Genomic DNA, 18,989 nt, shown 5'->3' with positions numbered 1-18,989 from the left:
GTTGTACATCCAAAGTGCTCTCTTGTGGTGTTTCCCTCAACAAGACAGTAAAATAAAAATATAAGAAAAATACATTTAAATATTACAAAAATAAAATCATCTGCCAAAGAAAGTCATTTTGATCTTTCAAAGTTTGGCCTCCTTGTTGCTGTTGACCTTTGCTCCCAGATCTCTCATTGTTCTTGGCCTTTCCACAAATTCACCCTACACCATTTCGAACACATCAAGAAATCTCACACAAATTCTATTAGATGTTGAATTTTTCATAATCTTAACAATGCTCCCTAAAGGTGGTTCAGTTTATTCCTGAATTATCTAAGCTCCTGGAGATATCAATTTTTCCTGAGGTTCATTATCCTGCAGGGGACATCCTAAGTCTTAAAGGCCCAAAGTACCTGCAGAGCACTGGCTCTCTTCTCCACCGTGGACCTGTGCTCTTCAATATCCTTCTTCTCTTGCTTCAGAGGATCCAACCAGATTTTAAGTTTTCCCTGCAGAATAAAAAAAAAATACACAAAATGATAACTTGCATGAGTGCTCGAGATCTTAAGCTGTAACACTAGGGCATAGACATTGCAAAGTAAGAAATGAAATGGTTGCATTACTCTTCACACTTGTTTTTGTATTGTGAATGCTTTATTTAGTTCAGCAAAACTAAAAGCAATAAATAGGGTTGTCCGGTAAATACTAACATATCACTTAGATATACACCAGCTAAATAGCAGAGAATTTAACCTACTGAACCAGTATGGTATTTTGCCAGCCCCTCGGTAAAACAGGGTTTTGTTACTGTTACACTGCAGTTCAAACAAAGCAGTGACATATAACTATATATCCAGTGATGGTTTAAATAGTGCATTTTCTGAGATATGTGGCTGCTGGCCAGCAAACTAGCAGACAAATCTTGCAGCATGACAGACTACTTCTTTGCCTTACTTCATCCAGGCGCTATGCCGTATGCCACTATCTCCAGTCATTCACACAGAGCAAGCCATCACATCAAAAACCTCACTGTCCCCAGAAACCCTCAAAGCTAATACTATGTCCAGTGCTTATTTTGTAAAAGAGTGAGAGACGGGGCCAAAGCCCGCGGTCGGCACCCTCCAATGTCAGAATGCAGAAGACTAAGGCTGCGTAGTATTGATTTAACCACGTGACTGTTACATTCACCAACACACTCTCCCTTTAAATCACTCTTTTGGCCTGTTTTTCCTCTCTTCTCTCCTTCTTTGTCACAGTTTTCAGTCTTTCTCTTTCTCCTTTGTTCCCACTTTTGTGTTATTCTCTATCTAGTCTCGTTCTGAGTCCAAGTATGATAGGGAAAATAAGTGCTGGTCCCCAAAAATGAGTGCCGGTGGGCCCCACCTGCAACCCCCGGCTCAAATGAAGGCATAGTCTATATCTGTCCCAATGTATCAGTGTTGGAAGGTGGGTCATTAGTTGTGTGCCTGCACAAGTAACGAGTCCGCACACGACCGCCACTGGGAACCAAACACCCCATTGTAGCGCTTGACTCTCATAGGGTAGCGTTGCAGAGCAGTCCAAGGCTTACTCAAGGGAGCTGGTGTGGGCTAGTAATCCCCATTCACGAGCACACAAGCACGACTCTCAATAAATGATTGTCCAGTCTGTGCTTTTTCTTTTGATAAAGTAAAAGTACATTTATTATTCACACACACTACTCAATACTATGCAACAATCTACAAATATATACAAAGTGATGTAATCTTTCAGGTCTCCTCAAGGGGGAATATAATCCAACAGTCCACATGGCAAAACAATCACTGGTGTCCCCCTTGTGACATTTGAACATTTGACAGTATTGAACATTTGACAGTAAGGTAAAATGAATACACCTACATATGCAATTAAATACTTAAATCTTGCCAAGAGATGGCTGTCAGTGTCATTATTCAAACTAGCATAACCAGGGAACATATAGGACCATATTCAAGCAATATAACCATTAGGATTATTTTTAGATTACGTTTGGATTACTCCTAATTGACCATAGAATAACAGTTCAATACATTGGGTAATACCAGCCTACACCTCTAGTAAGCACCATTCCACAAGCAGGAACAAAAGTTCACATAAGCTTGTGCTCCAAACACCACTCGAATCCTTGGGGGGTTATCCTTCATTTGTTCCACCCTACCTAGGGTGGGGACACCAAACGATGTTGGGGGGAGGCAGCGCTGCTCCTGCAGCTCCCCCTGTTTCTGGGCATGCACTTGGTAGTGGCCCTGTCTCCCTGGGACCACCACACGCTGTTTTGGGTGATCAAACTGCGGCCCCTGCTCGCAAAGCATGCTGGGGCAGCCGCTGTGCCGCCGCGCTGACATTTCTCCGGGGGCGGGGGGTGCCGGTCCTACCCGGACACCCCCTCGTCAGGCAAGGGATCACTCGTTGGAGGGCGGCCCAGGAAGCTCACCCCTGGCCGACCCCGCCGGCTCCCCGCACCTCCGGGTGCTGCCACAGGAGCTGGCCTGCTTCGTGAGGTCTGCCCGCTCCAGCGGGCAGACGCGGAACGGCTTGCGGCCGGACGGGCCGCTCGGGGGACTGCAGCGGCACTCCCCCCTTCCTCCCAGCAGCTTCAGGGCCCCGGGATGGGGTCCGGACCCCTCCTCGTCGTGGCGGGGAGCGCGACGGCACTGCCCGAGGCCCTCCTCTTCTCGGGCCCCGGGATGGGGTCCGGGGCTCCTCCGGGCATTCTTCACAGGGGGCGCGACGGCACCCCCGACTTCACTTCTGCTGGGGGCCCCAGGATGGGGTCTGGGGCCCCCCCTTTGGCATTCCTTCACGGGGAGCGCGATGGCGCTCCCCGGCTTTTGCTTTTGCTGGGGGTGCGCCCCCCCCATCAGATAAAAATGGGACAGTCTTACCGGGGCGCCGGGATGGGGTCCGGGTCGCCGGGATGGGGTCCGGGGCCCCTTCCTCTTCTGAGAGGGGGAGTGCGACAGCACTCCCCTTGCTCCTCTTTCTCCTGGGGCAGTCCCCGGACCCTGGCCCATCCTGGGGGCACAGCCTCGAGCAGCTGTGGAGCTCCATGTGCTTCGTAGCTGCTTTTCCAAAGGTCAAAGGTCGCCATCCTTTTTCCTGTGATATCTCGGGCCCCCAAGGGCCGATTTTCATCATTCTTGTGTCGTTTCGCTCCTGGTGACAAGCTCTTGCCACCAGGAGCACTCTCCTTAGGCCTCCTGGCCTCAAAGGGTCCCAGATCATAGGGAGCCAGTCCCACTGACTCCCTGCGCCAACTTTTCCTCTGGGTTCCCTCTTTTCCTTCTGGGCAGCACGCTCTCCTTGCGCTAGCCCAGCCCTTCCCCCAACTAGTCCTCTGGGGGGTAAGAGGCCCAGCTTGCCTGGCCCTGGCATTCGCCTCGCTGGCCTGGAATCCTTCAGGGGCAGGGTCCCTGCCCCAGGGGCAGTCAGGAGGTTCTTCCTTCCAGTTCTCCATGACGCCTGTCTGCAGTCCCAGTGTCCAGCAGTGAAGCACAGACAAGAGAGAGAGCTCTCCCCTGTGCAGAACCTTTTAAGTGGGGGCGGAAGTGTCCATCAGGTCTTCACCTCTGGCCTATCCAGATGTGCCACATCACTTCCTTGCCCCCGACCCCTCCTTCTTGTACAGTCTTCTGGGATAGCTCAAAATGGCATCCTCCAGGAGTTAGTTGACACATGTGCTCTGAAAGTCTGAGCCCCTCCTCACTGACATTCCTTTCAGGGCCTCTCCAGCCTGCTCCTGGCACGGAATGACAGCTGGCTGATTGATGCAAGGCCCTGCTCAAGCAACTGGACAGAGCAGTAATTGGCCCTAACCCTGAGCTGAGTCAGAGAAAGATGACATCCATGGATAACCCATAAGTTGTACAACTATGCTCTTGTAACCTACTGCATCATTCTTTTCTTACAGGTTACGGTGTACTTTGGTGTGACTCTGGTCTCGGTTGACCCCAGAGAACTGGAGTTGCACCATAGGCCCTCTTTTCCCATTGACATTTAATGGTGTAGCCCTACAATGCAAATACCTTAAGCACACTGACATTGGCATTGAACAGAGTGTCCCTACAGTGAAAAGACAGTAAGCACACTGACTCTCCCTCACATGTATACACCCCTCTCATGAGACCTACTCCAGGTCACCACCCACTCTGCATAGTTCCTCCTGCACCAGGATTACCTAAGCGCAGTTCTTGGACTGCGCACACCAGGAATCCTCCTCCCACAGCCCTTAAATGGGCGCACATCCATGCGCACACATGATCACACGTAACCTGCCCTTGCTGCGCCACAGCAGCCTCTCCTTAGCACGGCCGCACTGGCGGTAAACATGCGCAGTCCATTTCACCATGTGTTTACTGTGCGTGAATCACCTCATAGGAGGCTTCCTCAGAGTAAAAAGTCAAAAACCAGGTGGTCAAAAATTGAAAAATCAGGGCAGACCTGATGGTCAGAACCATCCTCTAACAATCAGACAATCCCCTATGCAGCTCCTACCTTGCAAGGCTGATGGGGAACATTATTCCTTCCTGGTGCCATCCCTCCTTTGGAGATTCCTGGTTTCTTGCCAGTTTTATTCTACTTTCTTACATCTGTGTTCATATTTAACAGGCATTGCTCTGATTGTCTACTATTTTAAAATGCAATAAAGTTTGTGTTAAAAAAACAGGCATTGCTCTGATTGTCTACTATTTTAAAATGCAATAAAGTTTATGTTAAAAAAACAGACATTGCTCTGACTGGAGCCGGTCTACTTTTTATTTTAGTTTTAAAAACTTTTTTCCTCCCAGCACTTTTTTACGGTGTTCTGCTCACCTTCGAGGCATCAGTGCCTCAGCCTCTCTCTGGTTCATGGATGTTCAACAGCCACATTAGGTCAGTCGTGGTGCACCTACACTGCAGGCATACCCAGCAGGCGTGCTGGTGCTTTATGCAATAAACACAGCTGTGAAATACACATCCTGTTCATGGGTAACACCCTAGACATCTTACACCTAACAAAGAGCTGGTTCATTATTGGCCATTAGCAGCTGTCACTGAGGAGGCCTACCTGGCTTCGGGGTTATCAGAAAAGATCACAGTCTGAAAGGCACAGAAGGGTGTGTGGCAGTTGTTGTTAGAGAACAGTTTAGTGTCTTCATCCCACTCAGCACACTCTCAGTCGCTGCAGAAGTCTCATCATACAGATGACTACTAACTCCAAGCTACTGTTACCTTGATTTTGATCTACCATCTGCCTGGACACAACACTTAGGGTCTGATTTAAGAGCTCCTAGCGCCATCCTAACGACATATTCATTTTTTTTATGCTGATGTGGCGTTATATGGCCAAAAACACCACGCTGTAATTACAAAGAGGCGCTATGCATACATTGCGCCACTTTGTAACCCTTTGCACTACATTATGCCTGCGCTAGGCATAATGTATACAAAGGAGGAATTCCCCCGTTAAGGGGGCCCAAAAAATGGGGCAAGGGAATCTAAGAGATTTCCTTGCGCCATTACTTTCGGCACTTTTAATGCCTGCTCAGAACAGGCGGTGAAAGGGGGCATGCCATTGAATACAATGGGCCCCTATGTACTTTGCAGGAGTAGTGACAACATTTTGGCGCCACTCCTGAGAGTACATCAATAGAGTCTGGAATTGTGACGCTATTGCCCCCTACCCTGCACCATGGTGGCGTTAGGGGGCGCTAAAGGGCATAAGGAAAGTGGCACTGCCACATAGGAACAGTTTCATACACATAGTAGAATGCAATAACACGTACTGTATGACATAATATATGTATTTTTTAACTTCTTTATTCGCATTTTTGCAATAAGATAACACATACATATATGTAAAATAGAACCCTCAGGGTGATGCCCTGAGCCAGAACACATCAACAAACCAAGAAAAGTCTGCAGCAAAATAGTGATTCCGCGTCTCCCCTCGGGGAAGTGGTGGTCCAGCATGAGTGTGCAAGTTCCCTCGAAGAAGTAGAGGAGAACCAGGAGGCGGGGATGAAGAGGAGGGGGAAGCAGAGGAATGAGGGAAGAGACACTCAGGCACACTTTTATATCTCTTAGATAGCCCATGTCTGATCAGTCAGAAGAGCGTAGATGGAAAAATTATGTTGGATGGGCTGGGGGGAGAGGGCCGTCCCTCAGTTGTGCTGGGTTGTCACACTTTACATCCACCCTGTTATCAATGTGTTCCTAGTTTGTCCCCTAGCTCACAATGCAATCAACCAACTGTCACAAAACCTTCCACCTGCGCTAAAGGGGGGGGGGACAAAGACCCTCCCGGAACACTGATTTGGTCGTCTCCCACTGGACCCTAGCCCTGGGTGGATCCTCTGGTGAGTCTGGGCAGAGCCACTGTCTATGGCCTCATCATCTTGTCTAGCGTGTCTATCATTGCTCCCCAGATCTCTTTCTGCATCATTGTCTAGTCGAACCCTCCTGAGCCAACACTGCTCTGCCACTGCCCATTCTAGTGGGTCTGCCCTCCATTTGTCCCAGTGATATTTGGCTAGCCCAGTGGAAGGCGATACAACGCCTGGCAAGAACCAGTCCCACTTGGGCAACTTGTTAATTCATCTTGCTACCTTTTTAAAGTGGCGACAATCCCAGTAGGCAATGACATACTGTTAGTTCTGTTCTTACAGCCATCACCCTCTGCATCTCCTGTACTATTTCCTCCCAAAAGAGTTTCACTATCCGGCATGCCCATGTAACATGTTCAAAGTAGGTCAGTGAACCCCTGCATCTCCCAGAGTGTGGCAGTGTGGGACGAATAGACTCTGTGTAGAGATTGTGGAGTCAGATATGCTATGTGTAAATAGCAAAATTATGTCAACTTAAATCTGGCGTTGCTCACCACTTCCTGCACCAATGCTCTGGCACGCCTCCATTCCCCTTCAGAGAGGGGGGACGTTAGGTCCCCATTCCAACTGTCCCACACAAGCGCCATGTCCATTTGTCTATCACTTTTTAGGGTGGCATATAACCTTGAGCTGATGCTTCTAGTGGACCCAGGGTCCAGTATCACCCTCAGAATTTTGGATTCGCTAGGTTCGTTTGGGTCAGATTTCCCTGACCATCCAGGCCATACTTGCATATTGCAGAAACTGTCCCAGGCGGATTCCAAGGTGCATCCCTGCATCTTTCATTGTCATAAAAGTGTCATTCAGATACAGATCTACAGCTCTCTGACATCCCCCTTCTACCTAGCATGTGACATCCATGGAGTTTCGTATACGTGCAAACGGATGAAACCATCAAATAGGGAGGAGGTTAGCATAGGGTGCTCGTCTCAGGACATGTGTAACCGCCGATTCCCATGCTTGTGCGACCTGTGGGACTATGAAGGGAATCCCCACAAGTGGACTGTTACCTCGTATGAGTAATCGAGTGAGGTCAGCTGTAGCGTCCAATCCCTCCAGTAGCAACTTTTCTCACTTGGGCCCAGTTTTGCACCTCAGAGCCGCATATTGCAGTAAGCCAGTTAAATAGTATGACTAGAGGCCTGGGATGCCCAGTCCCCTCTCGCCCAGATCTAATTTCAGGACGGACCCTACTATGCTTCCTATACCACACCAGAGACACCAGTAAACTGTCCAGTCTGTGAAATAAGGAGGTCGGCAGGACACAGAATGAGCTCTGCATTGTGTAGAGGCATCAGGGCAGCAGGACCATCTTGCTTAATGACACCCGTAACTGCACATAGCAAACATTTCCAGAACTGTACAGGGCCTGTAAGGCCATCCTGCACTCTTCCCATTTTAACTCATACTATTGGTACAGGTTGTGTGTTATTTGAATACCCAGTGTTAGAAATGGGGTCTCTAGTTGGCAGGGGTATGCACCCTTGTCCAAGTAGGGACCACAATCCTAGTCAGGGTAAGTCACACAATCCAAATTATCCTGTGCCCACCCACTGGTAGCTTGGCACTAAGCAGTCAGGCTTAACTTAGAAGGCAATGTGTGAAGTATTTGTGCAATAAATCATACAGTAACACAGTGAAAACACCACAAAAATACACCACACAGGTTTAGAAATATATATGATATTTATCTGATTAAATTAAGGTCAAAACGATAAAGTTTCAATAAGCACAAGTTATTAGTAATATTACTTACCTATACTTACCATACTTACCTGGGATGGAATCCCCCATCTTCCGGTGTCCCTCTGGTGGGAGTTGGGGGTGCTCCTGGGGCTTGGGGAGGACACCTGTGGACTCATTTCATGGTGTTTAACCATTGAAATGGGTCCACAGGTCCCCTAAAGCCTGGTCAGACCCAGGCATTAAATAGTGGTGTAAAGCAAGCTTTGCACCATTATTTAGCCCCTCCTCCCAACCATGCATCATTTTAGCACGGGGGATAAATATGGGTGGGGCTATGGCAGTAGTTTGCAAGCTTTTTAATGCCGCACTCCCCCCCCGTTGAAAAATAAAAATCATTGGGCTCCCCCTCAGAATTTTTCACAATTATTTTATAAAGATGGCAATGTTTAAATATGTCTAAACCTATTTAAACATTGCAGTTAAGCGCTGTTAACTTTTTTAAAATGCAATAACATGCTTCTGCTTAAAAAAGGCCTGTTATTTGTATAATGCTTCTTTTGGCCATAGTCTGGCCTGCCCCCCAGTTTGAAGACCTCTGGGCTATGGGGATTGAACCATTTTTTAGATGGGAACGCCTACGTTGCATCTCATTGTCGCAAGGTAGATGCACACATCCAAAAAATGGTGCAAACTCCTATAGTTTGACGTTAGATATGTCTAACATCAAAATATAAATATGGAATAAGGTTTGCGCCAAATTTGCGTAAAAAAATAACGCAAATTCGGCACAACTAAAGTATAAATAAGGGCCAAAGTCTTTCTTGCCGTGAGACTTCAGAAAACAGGAGGCAAGCTCAATCCAAGCCTTTGGAGAGCACTGCTCAGCAAAGTCAGAAGCCGGCAAGGCAGCAAGGAAACAGCAAGGCAGCAGTCCTTCTCAGCCTAAACAATCCAGATGAGTCCTTTGGGCAGCCAGGAAGTTTCTCTTGACAGGTTGCGGGTTCAGGTCCAGAGGTGTCCAATTTGGTGGGGTCAGAAACCCAGTTTATATACCCAGAAATGCCTTTGAAGTGGGGGAGACTGTAAAGCGTGGTTTTGAAGTGCACAAGGTCCCCTTTCAGTAAATGTCTGTCTGTTAGGGTCCAGGTAGGGGATTTGGCAGTCCATTGTGTGAGGGCAGGCCACTAGCCTTTGAAATGTAAGTGTTAGGACCTCCACCCTCCCAGCCCAGGAAGAGCCATTCAGTATGCAGATGAGTGCAGGTGTGACCGAGTATCCTGTATTTGTAGTTGTCTGGGTGAACTGCACAAGGGAGCTGTCGCCCATCCCAGCCCAGACGTGGATTGGAGACAGGCTGTAAGACACAGATGGATTTTAAGTGCAGAGAAATGCTCACTTTCTAAAAGTGGCATTTCTAAAATAGTACTATAAAATCCAACCTCACCAATAAGCAGGATTTTGTATTACCATTCTGGCCATACTAAATATGACATGGTTACCCTTTTCAGATCAGAATATACCACCCAAACAGTATAGGAGGGTAGCTCTCATACTAGCCTATGAAAGGAGCAGGCCTCGAAGTCGTGGAAAACAACTTAGGAGTTTTCCACTACCAGGACATATAAACCACACATGTCCATGTCCTGCCGTGTAACAACATAGCACCCTGCCCTTTGGGTTACCCAGGCCTACCTTAGGGGTGGCATATGTAGAAAAAGGGGAGTTTTAGAGCTTGGCAAGTACTTTTAAATGTGAAGTCGAAGTGGCAGTGAAACTGCACACACAGGCCTTGCAGTGGCAGGCCTGAGACATGGTTAAGTGGCTACATATGTGGGTTGCACAACCACTGCTGCAGGCCCACTAGTAGCATACAATTTACAGGCACTGGGCACATGTAGTGCACTGTACTAGGGACTTACAAGTAAATCAAATATGCCAATTGGGTATGAACCAATGTTACCATGTTTAAGGAAGAAAGCATATGAACTTTAGCACTGGTTAGCAGTGGTAAAGTGCGCAGAGTCCTAAAACCAGCAAAAACAGTGTCAGAAAAGGGGAGGAAGGGAGGAAAAAAGTTGGGGGATGACCACCCTTAGGCTGTCAGGTCTAACACCCAAGTAGCAGAACTGCTGCTTTTCCCACTGCAGTCCCAGCGCGGGAGGTATGCGTTGGCATTGCCAATCAAGGATGTCAGTGGAAAGAGCACTGTTTTGTGGGGGTTAACATGCAGGCCAGACATGGTTTCAAAGTTAGCCATAAGTCATAGGAGGAGGAGCACTGAACATTCCGGATCACTTACACATATAGCAGGGTGTCACCTGCATACATTGATATAACATGCTTTACGTTCCACACCTGCACTCCCTAATCATTAAATTCACCTCCTTAAACGTCTAGATGAAGGCTCCATGGCGAGAGTGGTGCGGGGACAGCATGCAGCCCTGCCAACTCCCTCTCTCCACATGGAACAAAGCGGACACTACCTGCACCGTGCGCACCCTTGCCCTGGGTTCTACCTACAGCAGGCAGATCCATGACAGGAGTATCGGGTCCAGTCCCATCTGCCGGAGCACTTCCCAGTGGTACTCCTAGGACACGGTGTCAAATGCCTTTTTGATTTCCAAGGCAACTTATGTATATTAAGTAGGGAGGCAGAGTATGCTTGATAGAATTCAACGTCTGGTCCCAGACACCTACCACAAGCCATATCCTGAAGTACCTCCTGCAGCTCCTGCAGCTCCTCCAGCTGTATTTCTTCCTCCAGTCCCTCTGTATGGGTCTGCATTAGTCTGGGGACCTCAATGCCTTTTAAGAAGTCTATTACTGCATGGATGTTGCTGACCATAAGTGCCCTGTACACTCCTGCCAGATGTTCCCTCAGCAGCAAGTTAATAGCTGCCTACCCCACAGTGACAGATGGGGACCATAGTTTTGGAACCTCCTCGCACCTGTGCTGCTGGTCCCAACATTCCTGTCATTTTTGATCTTGGTAACAAAGAGGGGGGTGCCACTGACCTGGTCCCAACAGCTGCCCACTGCATTTGGTCTCAAGTAGGCCCTTTCTGTAGTCCTCCATAGGCTTCCCTCTCCACAGGGGCTAATTCAAGAGACTCCCCAGAGCCATCCTCACTAGCCAAAAGTCAAATCTCCTGTAGGGCCTACTCCACCCCCTGACCAGGTGCCAAACTGTCTCCTCCCTGCGTGCGGCAATGTGGTCCTCCAGCTGTGCACACCCAGAACGGGTGTGTCTCTGTCACTCGATACCTTCTGTTATGGTTGGGGAAGATCAGAGCGGCACAACTGCCAAGTGTTGCATCACAGGGGGAAGTAAGCACCCAGCCAACACTCCCACGTCAAGCCGGCTGGCCTTTCACGCCCAGCCCCCCAGGGACTGCAGGCGTCTTTGGTCTGCGATGGCAGGCAGGTAATTATTGATGCTGGTGAGGGTGTTGGGGCCTGCTACGGATGGCTACCTCATGCTGCTTTTATCTGGTGGATTCATTGCAGGAGTCTCTTATGATAAGGCCACTGACCTTCCTGACTGATTTTTGTGGCCCGTTCTGGTGTGGCTGGTCGATGACTGTGACCACCATGGCGGGGATTGCCTGGAGGCGGGTGTTCCCCGCAGCTATGCTTCACAGTAGGGATCAAAATGCAGCACAGTCAAAGGCTGGGAGATCCAGACCTGTAGCTAGGGCCTCCACATATCTCCAATGTGGTGTAGGAGTCACTTGGGATGAGGCTGCCAGCCTCCTTGATGCTGTCACACTCCAGTCTGTCTCTCAGTGTGAGAGGGGTATCCAGGGGGCAGATATAACTCAGAGCTGTGTCTTGTCCCCGGCAGTAATCTCCCTCAGTCTGCAGCCCGCACCTTCTGGGTTTTCCCCAGCTCGATGAGCCACAGGATTAGAGTCATCCCCCGACCGCCATGTCTGTATGTGCTGTGTGAGGCATCGCAGCATTGCCCAGCGGGGCTGGAGATGGGGAGGGAGAGCAATCGAGGCAGCTCCCACTTGCCGCCCACGGCTGGGAAGGGGGTCACAAGCTCTGCAGGCCCCCCAGGGTAGAAGGATTAATTAGGATGTTGGAGCCGGGGCGGGAGCCTACGCTCAACACAATCGGCCAGCCATCTTGCTAGCCATGCCCTCCCATTTTAATATATGTATACCAATACAACACCGCTAAACACAAAATATAACAATATAAAACAGTTACATGGGATTTGACATGTCCCTCTGTGTAGCCTTCGCTACTCCTGCTTTGTTGAATTTGTTTTGGTTAGTCTTAAAACTCTGTGTATTTTACCAGTGATAACCATGATAAAGTGCTTATCCTATCTCCTTTAAACATAGTACAATTGGCTTACACCCAATTGGCTAACTTGGTTTACTTATAAGTCCCTAGTAAGCTGGTAGTACATGTACCCAGGGCCTGAAAATTAAATGCTACAAGGGGGCCTGCTGCACTTATTGTGCCACCCACCTAAGTAGCCTTTTTAAACACGTTTCAGGCATGCCATTGCAGCCACGGTGCACTTTTAAACTGCCATTTTATCTTGCCAAAATAACTATTTTGCCAAGCCTAAAAATCCCTTTATAATGTGTATAAGTCACCCCTAGGGTAGACCCTAAACAATATAGGGAAGGGTGCATTATATTTAAAAAGATGGACATGTACTTTCACATTTTACATGTCCTGGTAGTGAAAAACTGACAAATTCATTTCTCACTATTGTGAGGTCTACCTCTCCCATAGGATAACACTGGGATACTTTACTACGGAATGGTACCTTTTGTTTGGGAGCAGGTAGAAATGTCATGTTTGATGTCTGAGGAATTGTAATTCAAAATACTCCTTAATGGTAAAGTTGACTTTTAAGCCATAATTCTGAAATGTCACTTTTAGAAAGTCAGCATTTTTTTGTCCTAACCATTTGGTGGCTGCAGCCTGTTTCCTGGATCACATGACTATGTGTAGTTGAAAACTGGACTTTGTACTTCTCCTAAACAGCCACACAATAGGGGGTCTGGGTGTTTGCAGAATGAACCATCCTGACATGATGGAAGGGGCAGAGCTGTCATCTCTCAAACTTGCACTTTAAAGACATTGCCTCAGCTCACCAACAAAGAACATTACACTAATCTATGGTGTCCCCAGATGTTCTGGGGCCAGGACAGGGAGTCAGGAAATTCCAGACACATATGTGAGAGAAAACTCCAGACGTTTCTTCCACTTCAAAGATGGCATCAGGTTAAAAATAGAACCCTCAGACCCACTCTTCAATACACTCCTGGACCTGTGGATGCTACAGAAGAAGGACTGCACAGCTGACCTGCTGCACTGGACCTGCCTTGACCTGCAATTGGACTTGCATGAGGTCTGCCCTGCATCATCGAAGGAAGAATACACCTGCCTCCCTGCAATTGCCCAGCTGATCTCCTGTACTAGATCTGCAAATGAACCTGCCAAAGCCCTGCTGGCCTCTGCTGAAGTGCATTCTGGATCCACAAGTGGTGCATCCCTAGGCCCTGAGCCCTTGGCTAACATCAGAGAGAGATTCTCATGGCCCAACTGAAGGTTCCACCACATCTGGCATGAGGCAAAACAAAGCCCCACAAAGGCTGGCTGTACAGCTGCAAGCTTCATCAGAAACAATGCCAAGAGATACAAAGCCCTGCAGATCCTTGAGGCACAGCTCATTGGAGTTGACGCAGAGCAATGCATAGTCAAGCAAAGCCTTGCTGCATTGCTTTATCAAACGAAGGACGGACGGTGCCAAGTCTTGCAAAGCAACGTGCATCAAAGACATAAGGTACAATCTTTAGCTGGCCAAACTTGGTCCTGTGCCCGGCCTGCTCATCATCGTAGTTGGGCTGAAATTGTTACTTTGTCCTGGTCTAGCGTGACTAGATGCCCTCAGTTGGTGCTTTATGCGTCTTGGCATTCTAGGTTGGTGTGGGATTTTTCTTGTGTGGTATTTCCACTTTATTACTGTTTAAATGCTGAATAAAAACTTTACTCATTGCTTCTAAGTTAAGCCTGACTGCTTATGTAACAAACTACAAAAGGGTTAAGCAAAGGTTAATTTAGTAACTTTTTGTGGTTCACCCTGAAATGGACTGCAGCTGTTGCTTATTGCTTGAGAAAGGCCCCTCGCAATCAACAACTCAATTTCTAACATTGGTGGGAGCTGCCGGATTTAGTACTTGTGTTTGTGCACTGCCATCCAGTGATTTTGTGTTACACTAAAATCCCATGATAAATAATATAATACCTGATTCAACCTCTTCTTAAGTTCTCTTTAATTGGCCCATTTTGCTTTTTTCGAATTCAGTTAGATTCCACCTGACTTTGGGCATCTGTGACCCTCCCTCAGGCCTTGAGATCTCTACCCGCCCACTGGCTATGGGAATCCGATTTTATCAGGGCAAGCTATTTCTAGGTCCTACTGGCCTGGTCTGGTGAGAGAGAGCTCCAGACAAAGAACAGGTGTTCTGAAAGTAATTGAGGAATAATAATGTCTTTAAATCTCATTTTCATCTTGTCACATTTGCTGTGCAGAGAGACAGATGTCAAATTTCAGCTTATGTCTTCTTACAAATTGCTGCTTATTTTATCCTGGAGATTGGTGTTTACAAAATCATCTTCATCTAATTTTTCAGTCAGAAAAAGAAAATTCAAGCAAACTGTTCGACAATTGCTCTGGGGGTGCAGGTAGTATAAAATGATGTAAGGTTGTTTTCTAACACAGAAATACCTTGTAAATTAACTGTACAAATATTTCAAAATATATTTCAGTAATCGGAAAAGCATTTAGCAAAAAAAAAGTGTTGATGGAAACAAAGATTTTATTAGGATCAAAAATCAAAACACCAGGCAGGGCCGCCTTATTCAAAACAATGGCACTGCCTCATTTCCTTTATGTCCTCCACAATACACCATGCCCAATCCCTGCCTTGTACTTTTAAACTATTGATAGAGAAATACGCACCCTCCTCTGGGAAATCCAGTGATCTCACTTCCAGCACAGGGGCTGCAGTGGCACTTGCTATTTCTATGCCTTTCTGAACTCAGTTGGATCCCACTGTCTACCCTCTCGGGCCACTGAACTGACCCAGGGGGAACCCTTCTCCTCATCTGTGGACCCCATCTGTGAAGCACCTAATCTTAATTTGCTCACAAATGCATCCCAGTAGGCAGACAGTACCACCATGGCCAACAACATGGTGTGGTCCACTCCACCCCTTGGGTCTGACTTCTGTCCCCAACTCAGGAAAAACTCTGCCCATAAGGATAGCAACCAACAGAGGCCACTAACAGCTGTCCGTGTCAAGAGCCAGTCCCAGGCCATGCAGTGCTCTCTGAAGTTTCTCAGAGTAAGGGGCAGTAACCCCAGGTGACTTGAACCTTTTCTCCACTTTGCCTTCCACCAGTTCAGGGGTGGTATCCTGAAACTGGTCCTCCAACCTAGGGTTGGTACCCTTGGGCTGAACAGGGTGCATGGGGAGGAGGGAAGTCCTCTCTTAACCTGCCCCTACATCTGGCCTCCCATAACCTCTTCTGAAGAGGGGTTCTTCTGGACAACTGAACTGTTAGGGCACCCATAGGGGCCAACCCACCCAGTCCTCCTGCCACCGAAGATAACTCATTCCCCAAAATGCAGTCTATGGGCATCTGGGGACTATGACCCTTGCCTTTGGTCACCGCCCAACCCAGAGCCACCCCACTAAAAGGATACCAGGGCCATTGGGCGGATTAAATCCTCCCTGTGGCTGGAGTCACCCTACACATCTAGCTGGTGTATTGCTCTGGGGAAACTAGTCTCTTCAACATCCCTCAGCCAAGTTTCCCTCTGACCAGTGACTGGGATCCCATTCAATCCTACCTGGTGGAAGTGGCGTCTCCCACCCTCAGAGATCACCAGCTCACCATCAGAGTCTATCTCCCAACTGAGGGAGATTATGGCTTGGTCTATGACCTGCTCCTGGGGACTACTTGCAACTAAGGCCACATTGGCCACCTCTGTAAACGTCCCACCAGTGGGTGGTTTCTTTGGGACAGGGTCCCTCTGTTTGTGTCCTAGCTGGGAGCACTGAAAACAGTGGGGTTGGAAATGGGGTGCCCTGAGCCACTAGAACCACCACCCTGTTTCTCAGATGGGGCATGGGAACCCTTTACTCCCCCCCCCCTTACTATGGGACTTGTCTGGGTCATCTGTAACCTCCCCTCACCTCTTGGGGTGAATCTGAACACCCTTCTTGGACACTCTGGTGCTAGCCCAGAGGTCCGCCTCCTGATTAGGTTTCTGGGATCAGTCAACTTACTGTCAACTAGGTGATGGTGCAACTCTGTAAAATAGATACTAAGCAGGCGCTCTCTCATGATTAAATTGTACAGCCCAACATAATCATTAACTCTGCTGCCCCGCACCCAGCCATTCAGTGGCTTACTGCAGTAATCAATGAAACCTACCCAGGATTGCTTAGGGTGCTTGTGGCTGTCCCTGATTCTTTGGCAATACTTCTCAGGGACAGTCCAAATTTTGGAATCAAAACTGCTTTCATGGGAGTGTATTTGGTCTGGGCCCCAACCTCTAATGGTAGTAGTGTGCCCCTTCCAAGTGTGGGCATATGTTTCCACAAAGTCACCCCCAGGGCTCTTCAGGAACCCCATGTACCCTCAGTGCAACTTCATAAGCAGAAAAACACATATCAGTGTCATCTCCCACCACATAACTGGACACCAAATCCTTGTGAATACCAACCTTCTTGCCTCCATCAGGTACTGTATGAATGCTGCCACCATCATTGCTGGAATCCACCTGTCTGGCCTTGAGTTCCAGCTCTTTTAGACTCAGTTCGTAAGTCATAGGTAGTTTCTTTTCTGCTAAGGCTCTTTCAGATTGCTTGGCTTTCCTCTCAGCCTCTATTTTTAATTTTGCCAGCTGCAGCTGGAAGCCTGTCTTCTCTCTTCTTTCCTCTGCTGTCAGGCCATGACTAGAGACACTGCTTCCTGCCCTCACAGGTAGCACAATTCTAGGGGTGTCCCCCTCAACTGCTGCAGATAGCTCTTTGAAAGAGTCAATCACATGCTCCCCCAAATCATCATCCTCTTGGGAGCGGGATTTTGCCCAGGCCCTCAGTGCCATTTGATACCCCACCCTCTTGGTGGCTCCTCCGGCAGGTACCCCTATCCCTTTGCAAAAACTTTTCAAATGGTTAACTGTGTATTCCTCCAGCTTAGCCAGCTAAGACTCCATGGCTCCACTTGTAGAACAAGCCAGAGACATGATGTATAGGATGTATTAAAAATGCAAAGCAGGGAAAATTGCAGAAAAAGAAAAAAAATCAATATGGTCTTTAAATGTGGGTAGGTAGTGTACACGTAGCTATGGTAAGGCACTCAACAAACACAAGTCCTATCCTCAATGCTGATCACCAATGTTAGAAATTGGGTCTCTTGTTGGCACAGGTATGCACCCTGACCAAGTAGGGACCACAGTCCTAGTCAGGGTAAGTCACAACACAACCTAAATTATCCTGTGCTCACCCTCCAGTAGCTTGGCACAGAGCAGGCCAGCTTAACTTAGAAGGCAATGTATAAAGTATTTGTGCAATACCTCATACAGTAACTCAGTGAAAACACCACAAAAAGTATTCCACACCAGTTTAGGGGAATAGATACTATTTATATGAATAAAACAAGACCAAAACAACAAAATTCCAATATGCCCAAGTGACTATATCACTTTTTAAATGTTTAAATAAGTCTTAATCAATAGGAAACAATGGATATATCTCTTTAGTACAAAGTACCTGGGATGCGTCAAAAATAATGACACAGTGGGCTGCAGAGGAGATGTGGCATCGGAAAGTAAAGTGATGCATTAATTTTCAGGAACTGCGAAGGTGACGCATTGATTCTTTCACCGCGGGAAGGGTGATGTGTCAATTTCTGGTCACAGAGCCTCGGTTACGTACTGTAGTGCGGGTTTGATGACAAATTTGACGCCCAGGGATGATGGATGGAAAATCCATACATGCTGTGATGAGGAAACAGGTACAGTGTCAATTCTGCAGGTGCTGTATCAGTTATTTAGGGTAGGAAGCTGGCTCTGTATATACTATATCAAAATGAGATATAGTGTGCACAGATTCCAGGGGTTCCCCAAGAGGATTGACAGAGGCAATAATAGATAATACTAATGTTCTATTTGTGGTAGTGTGGTCGAGCAGTTAGGCTTATCAGAGGGTAGTGTTAAGCATTTGTTACACACACACAAGCAATAAGTGAAAACACGCACTCAATGACTTAACTCCAGGCCAATAGGTTTTTATATAGAAAAATATATTTTGTTTATTTCTAGAACCACACCATTCAGTTTGCAGGTAAGTACATTAAATGAAAGGTACTTTGCATAGGTAAATTCAACACTTTGAATTAAATCAACAATACATACAATTTTCTTTAAAATGGCAAAAAGCTATTTTAAAAGTAGACACTGCAATTTTCAACAGTTCCTGGGGGAGGAAAAAAAAACATAGTTTTGGAGGCAAGTAACAAACCTACGGGTTCAGTCTCTGGGGCATAGGTAGCCCACCATTGGGGGTTCAAGTCAACCTCAAGCAACCAGCACCAGCAACACAGGGCCGGTCAGGTGCAGAGGTCAAACAAGAGCCAAAATAACATGGGTGCCTATGGAGACAGGGGGTACTCCAGTTCCAGTCTGCTTGCAGGTAAGTACCCATGGTGTCGGAGGGCAGACCAGGGGGGTTAAAGGAAACCACACTTCCAGCGGCACGGGGCCGTCGGGTGCAGTGTGCAAACAGGGCGTCGGGTTCTCAATAGAACCCTAAGGAGGGACCCGGGGGTCACTTTGGCGCTGCAGGCAGGGCACAGGGGGGCCTCTCGGGCAAGCCACCGACTGGGCAAGTGTGA

The 18,989-nt window shown here is 47.7% G+C and overlaps 1 protein-coding gene across 1 annotated transcript in view; it reads right to left on the bottom strand.

Annotated features, from left to right (window-relative positions):
* Positions 1–18,989, bottom strand: part of LOC138266473 (E3 ubiquitin-protein ligase TRIM39-like) — an 83,836-nt gene that overhangs the window by 49,125 nt on the left and 15,722 nt on the right. Inside the window, exon 2 of the mRNA XM_069215347.1 lies at positions 396–491. Within this exon, the coding sequence (XP_069071448.1) occupies positions 396–491 (96 nt within the window). The remainder of the gene's footprint in view (positions 1–395; positions 492–18,989) is intronic.

Source organism: Pleurodeles waltl, chromosome 1_1 (genome assembly GCF_031143425.1).
Source record: "Pleurodeles waltl isolate 20211129_DDA chromosome 1_1, aPleWal1.hap1.20221129, whole genome shotgun sequence".
Taxonomy (NCBI): domain Eukaryota; kingdom Metazoa; phylum Chordata; class Amphibia; order Caudata; family Salamandridae; genus Pleurodeles; species Pleurodeles waltl.
Note: the sequence above shows the minus strand (reverse complement) of the source record. Positions and strands in the feature narration are given on the sequence as shown.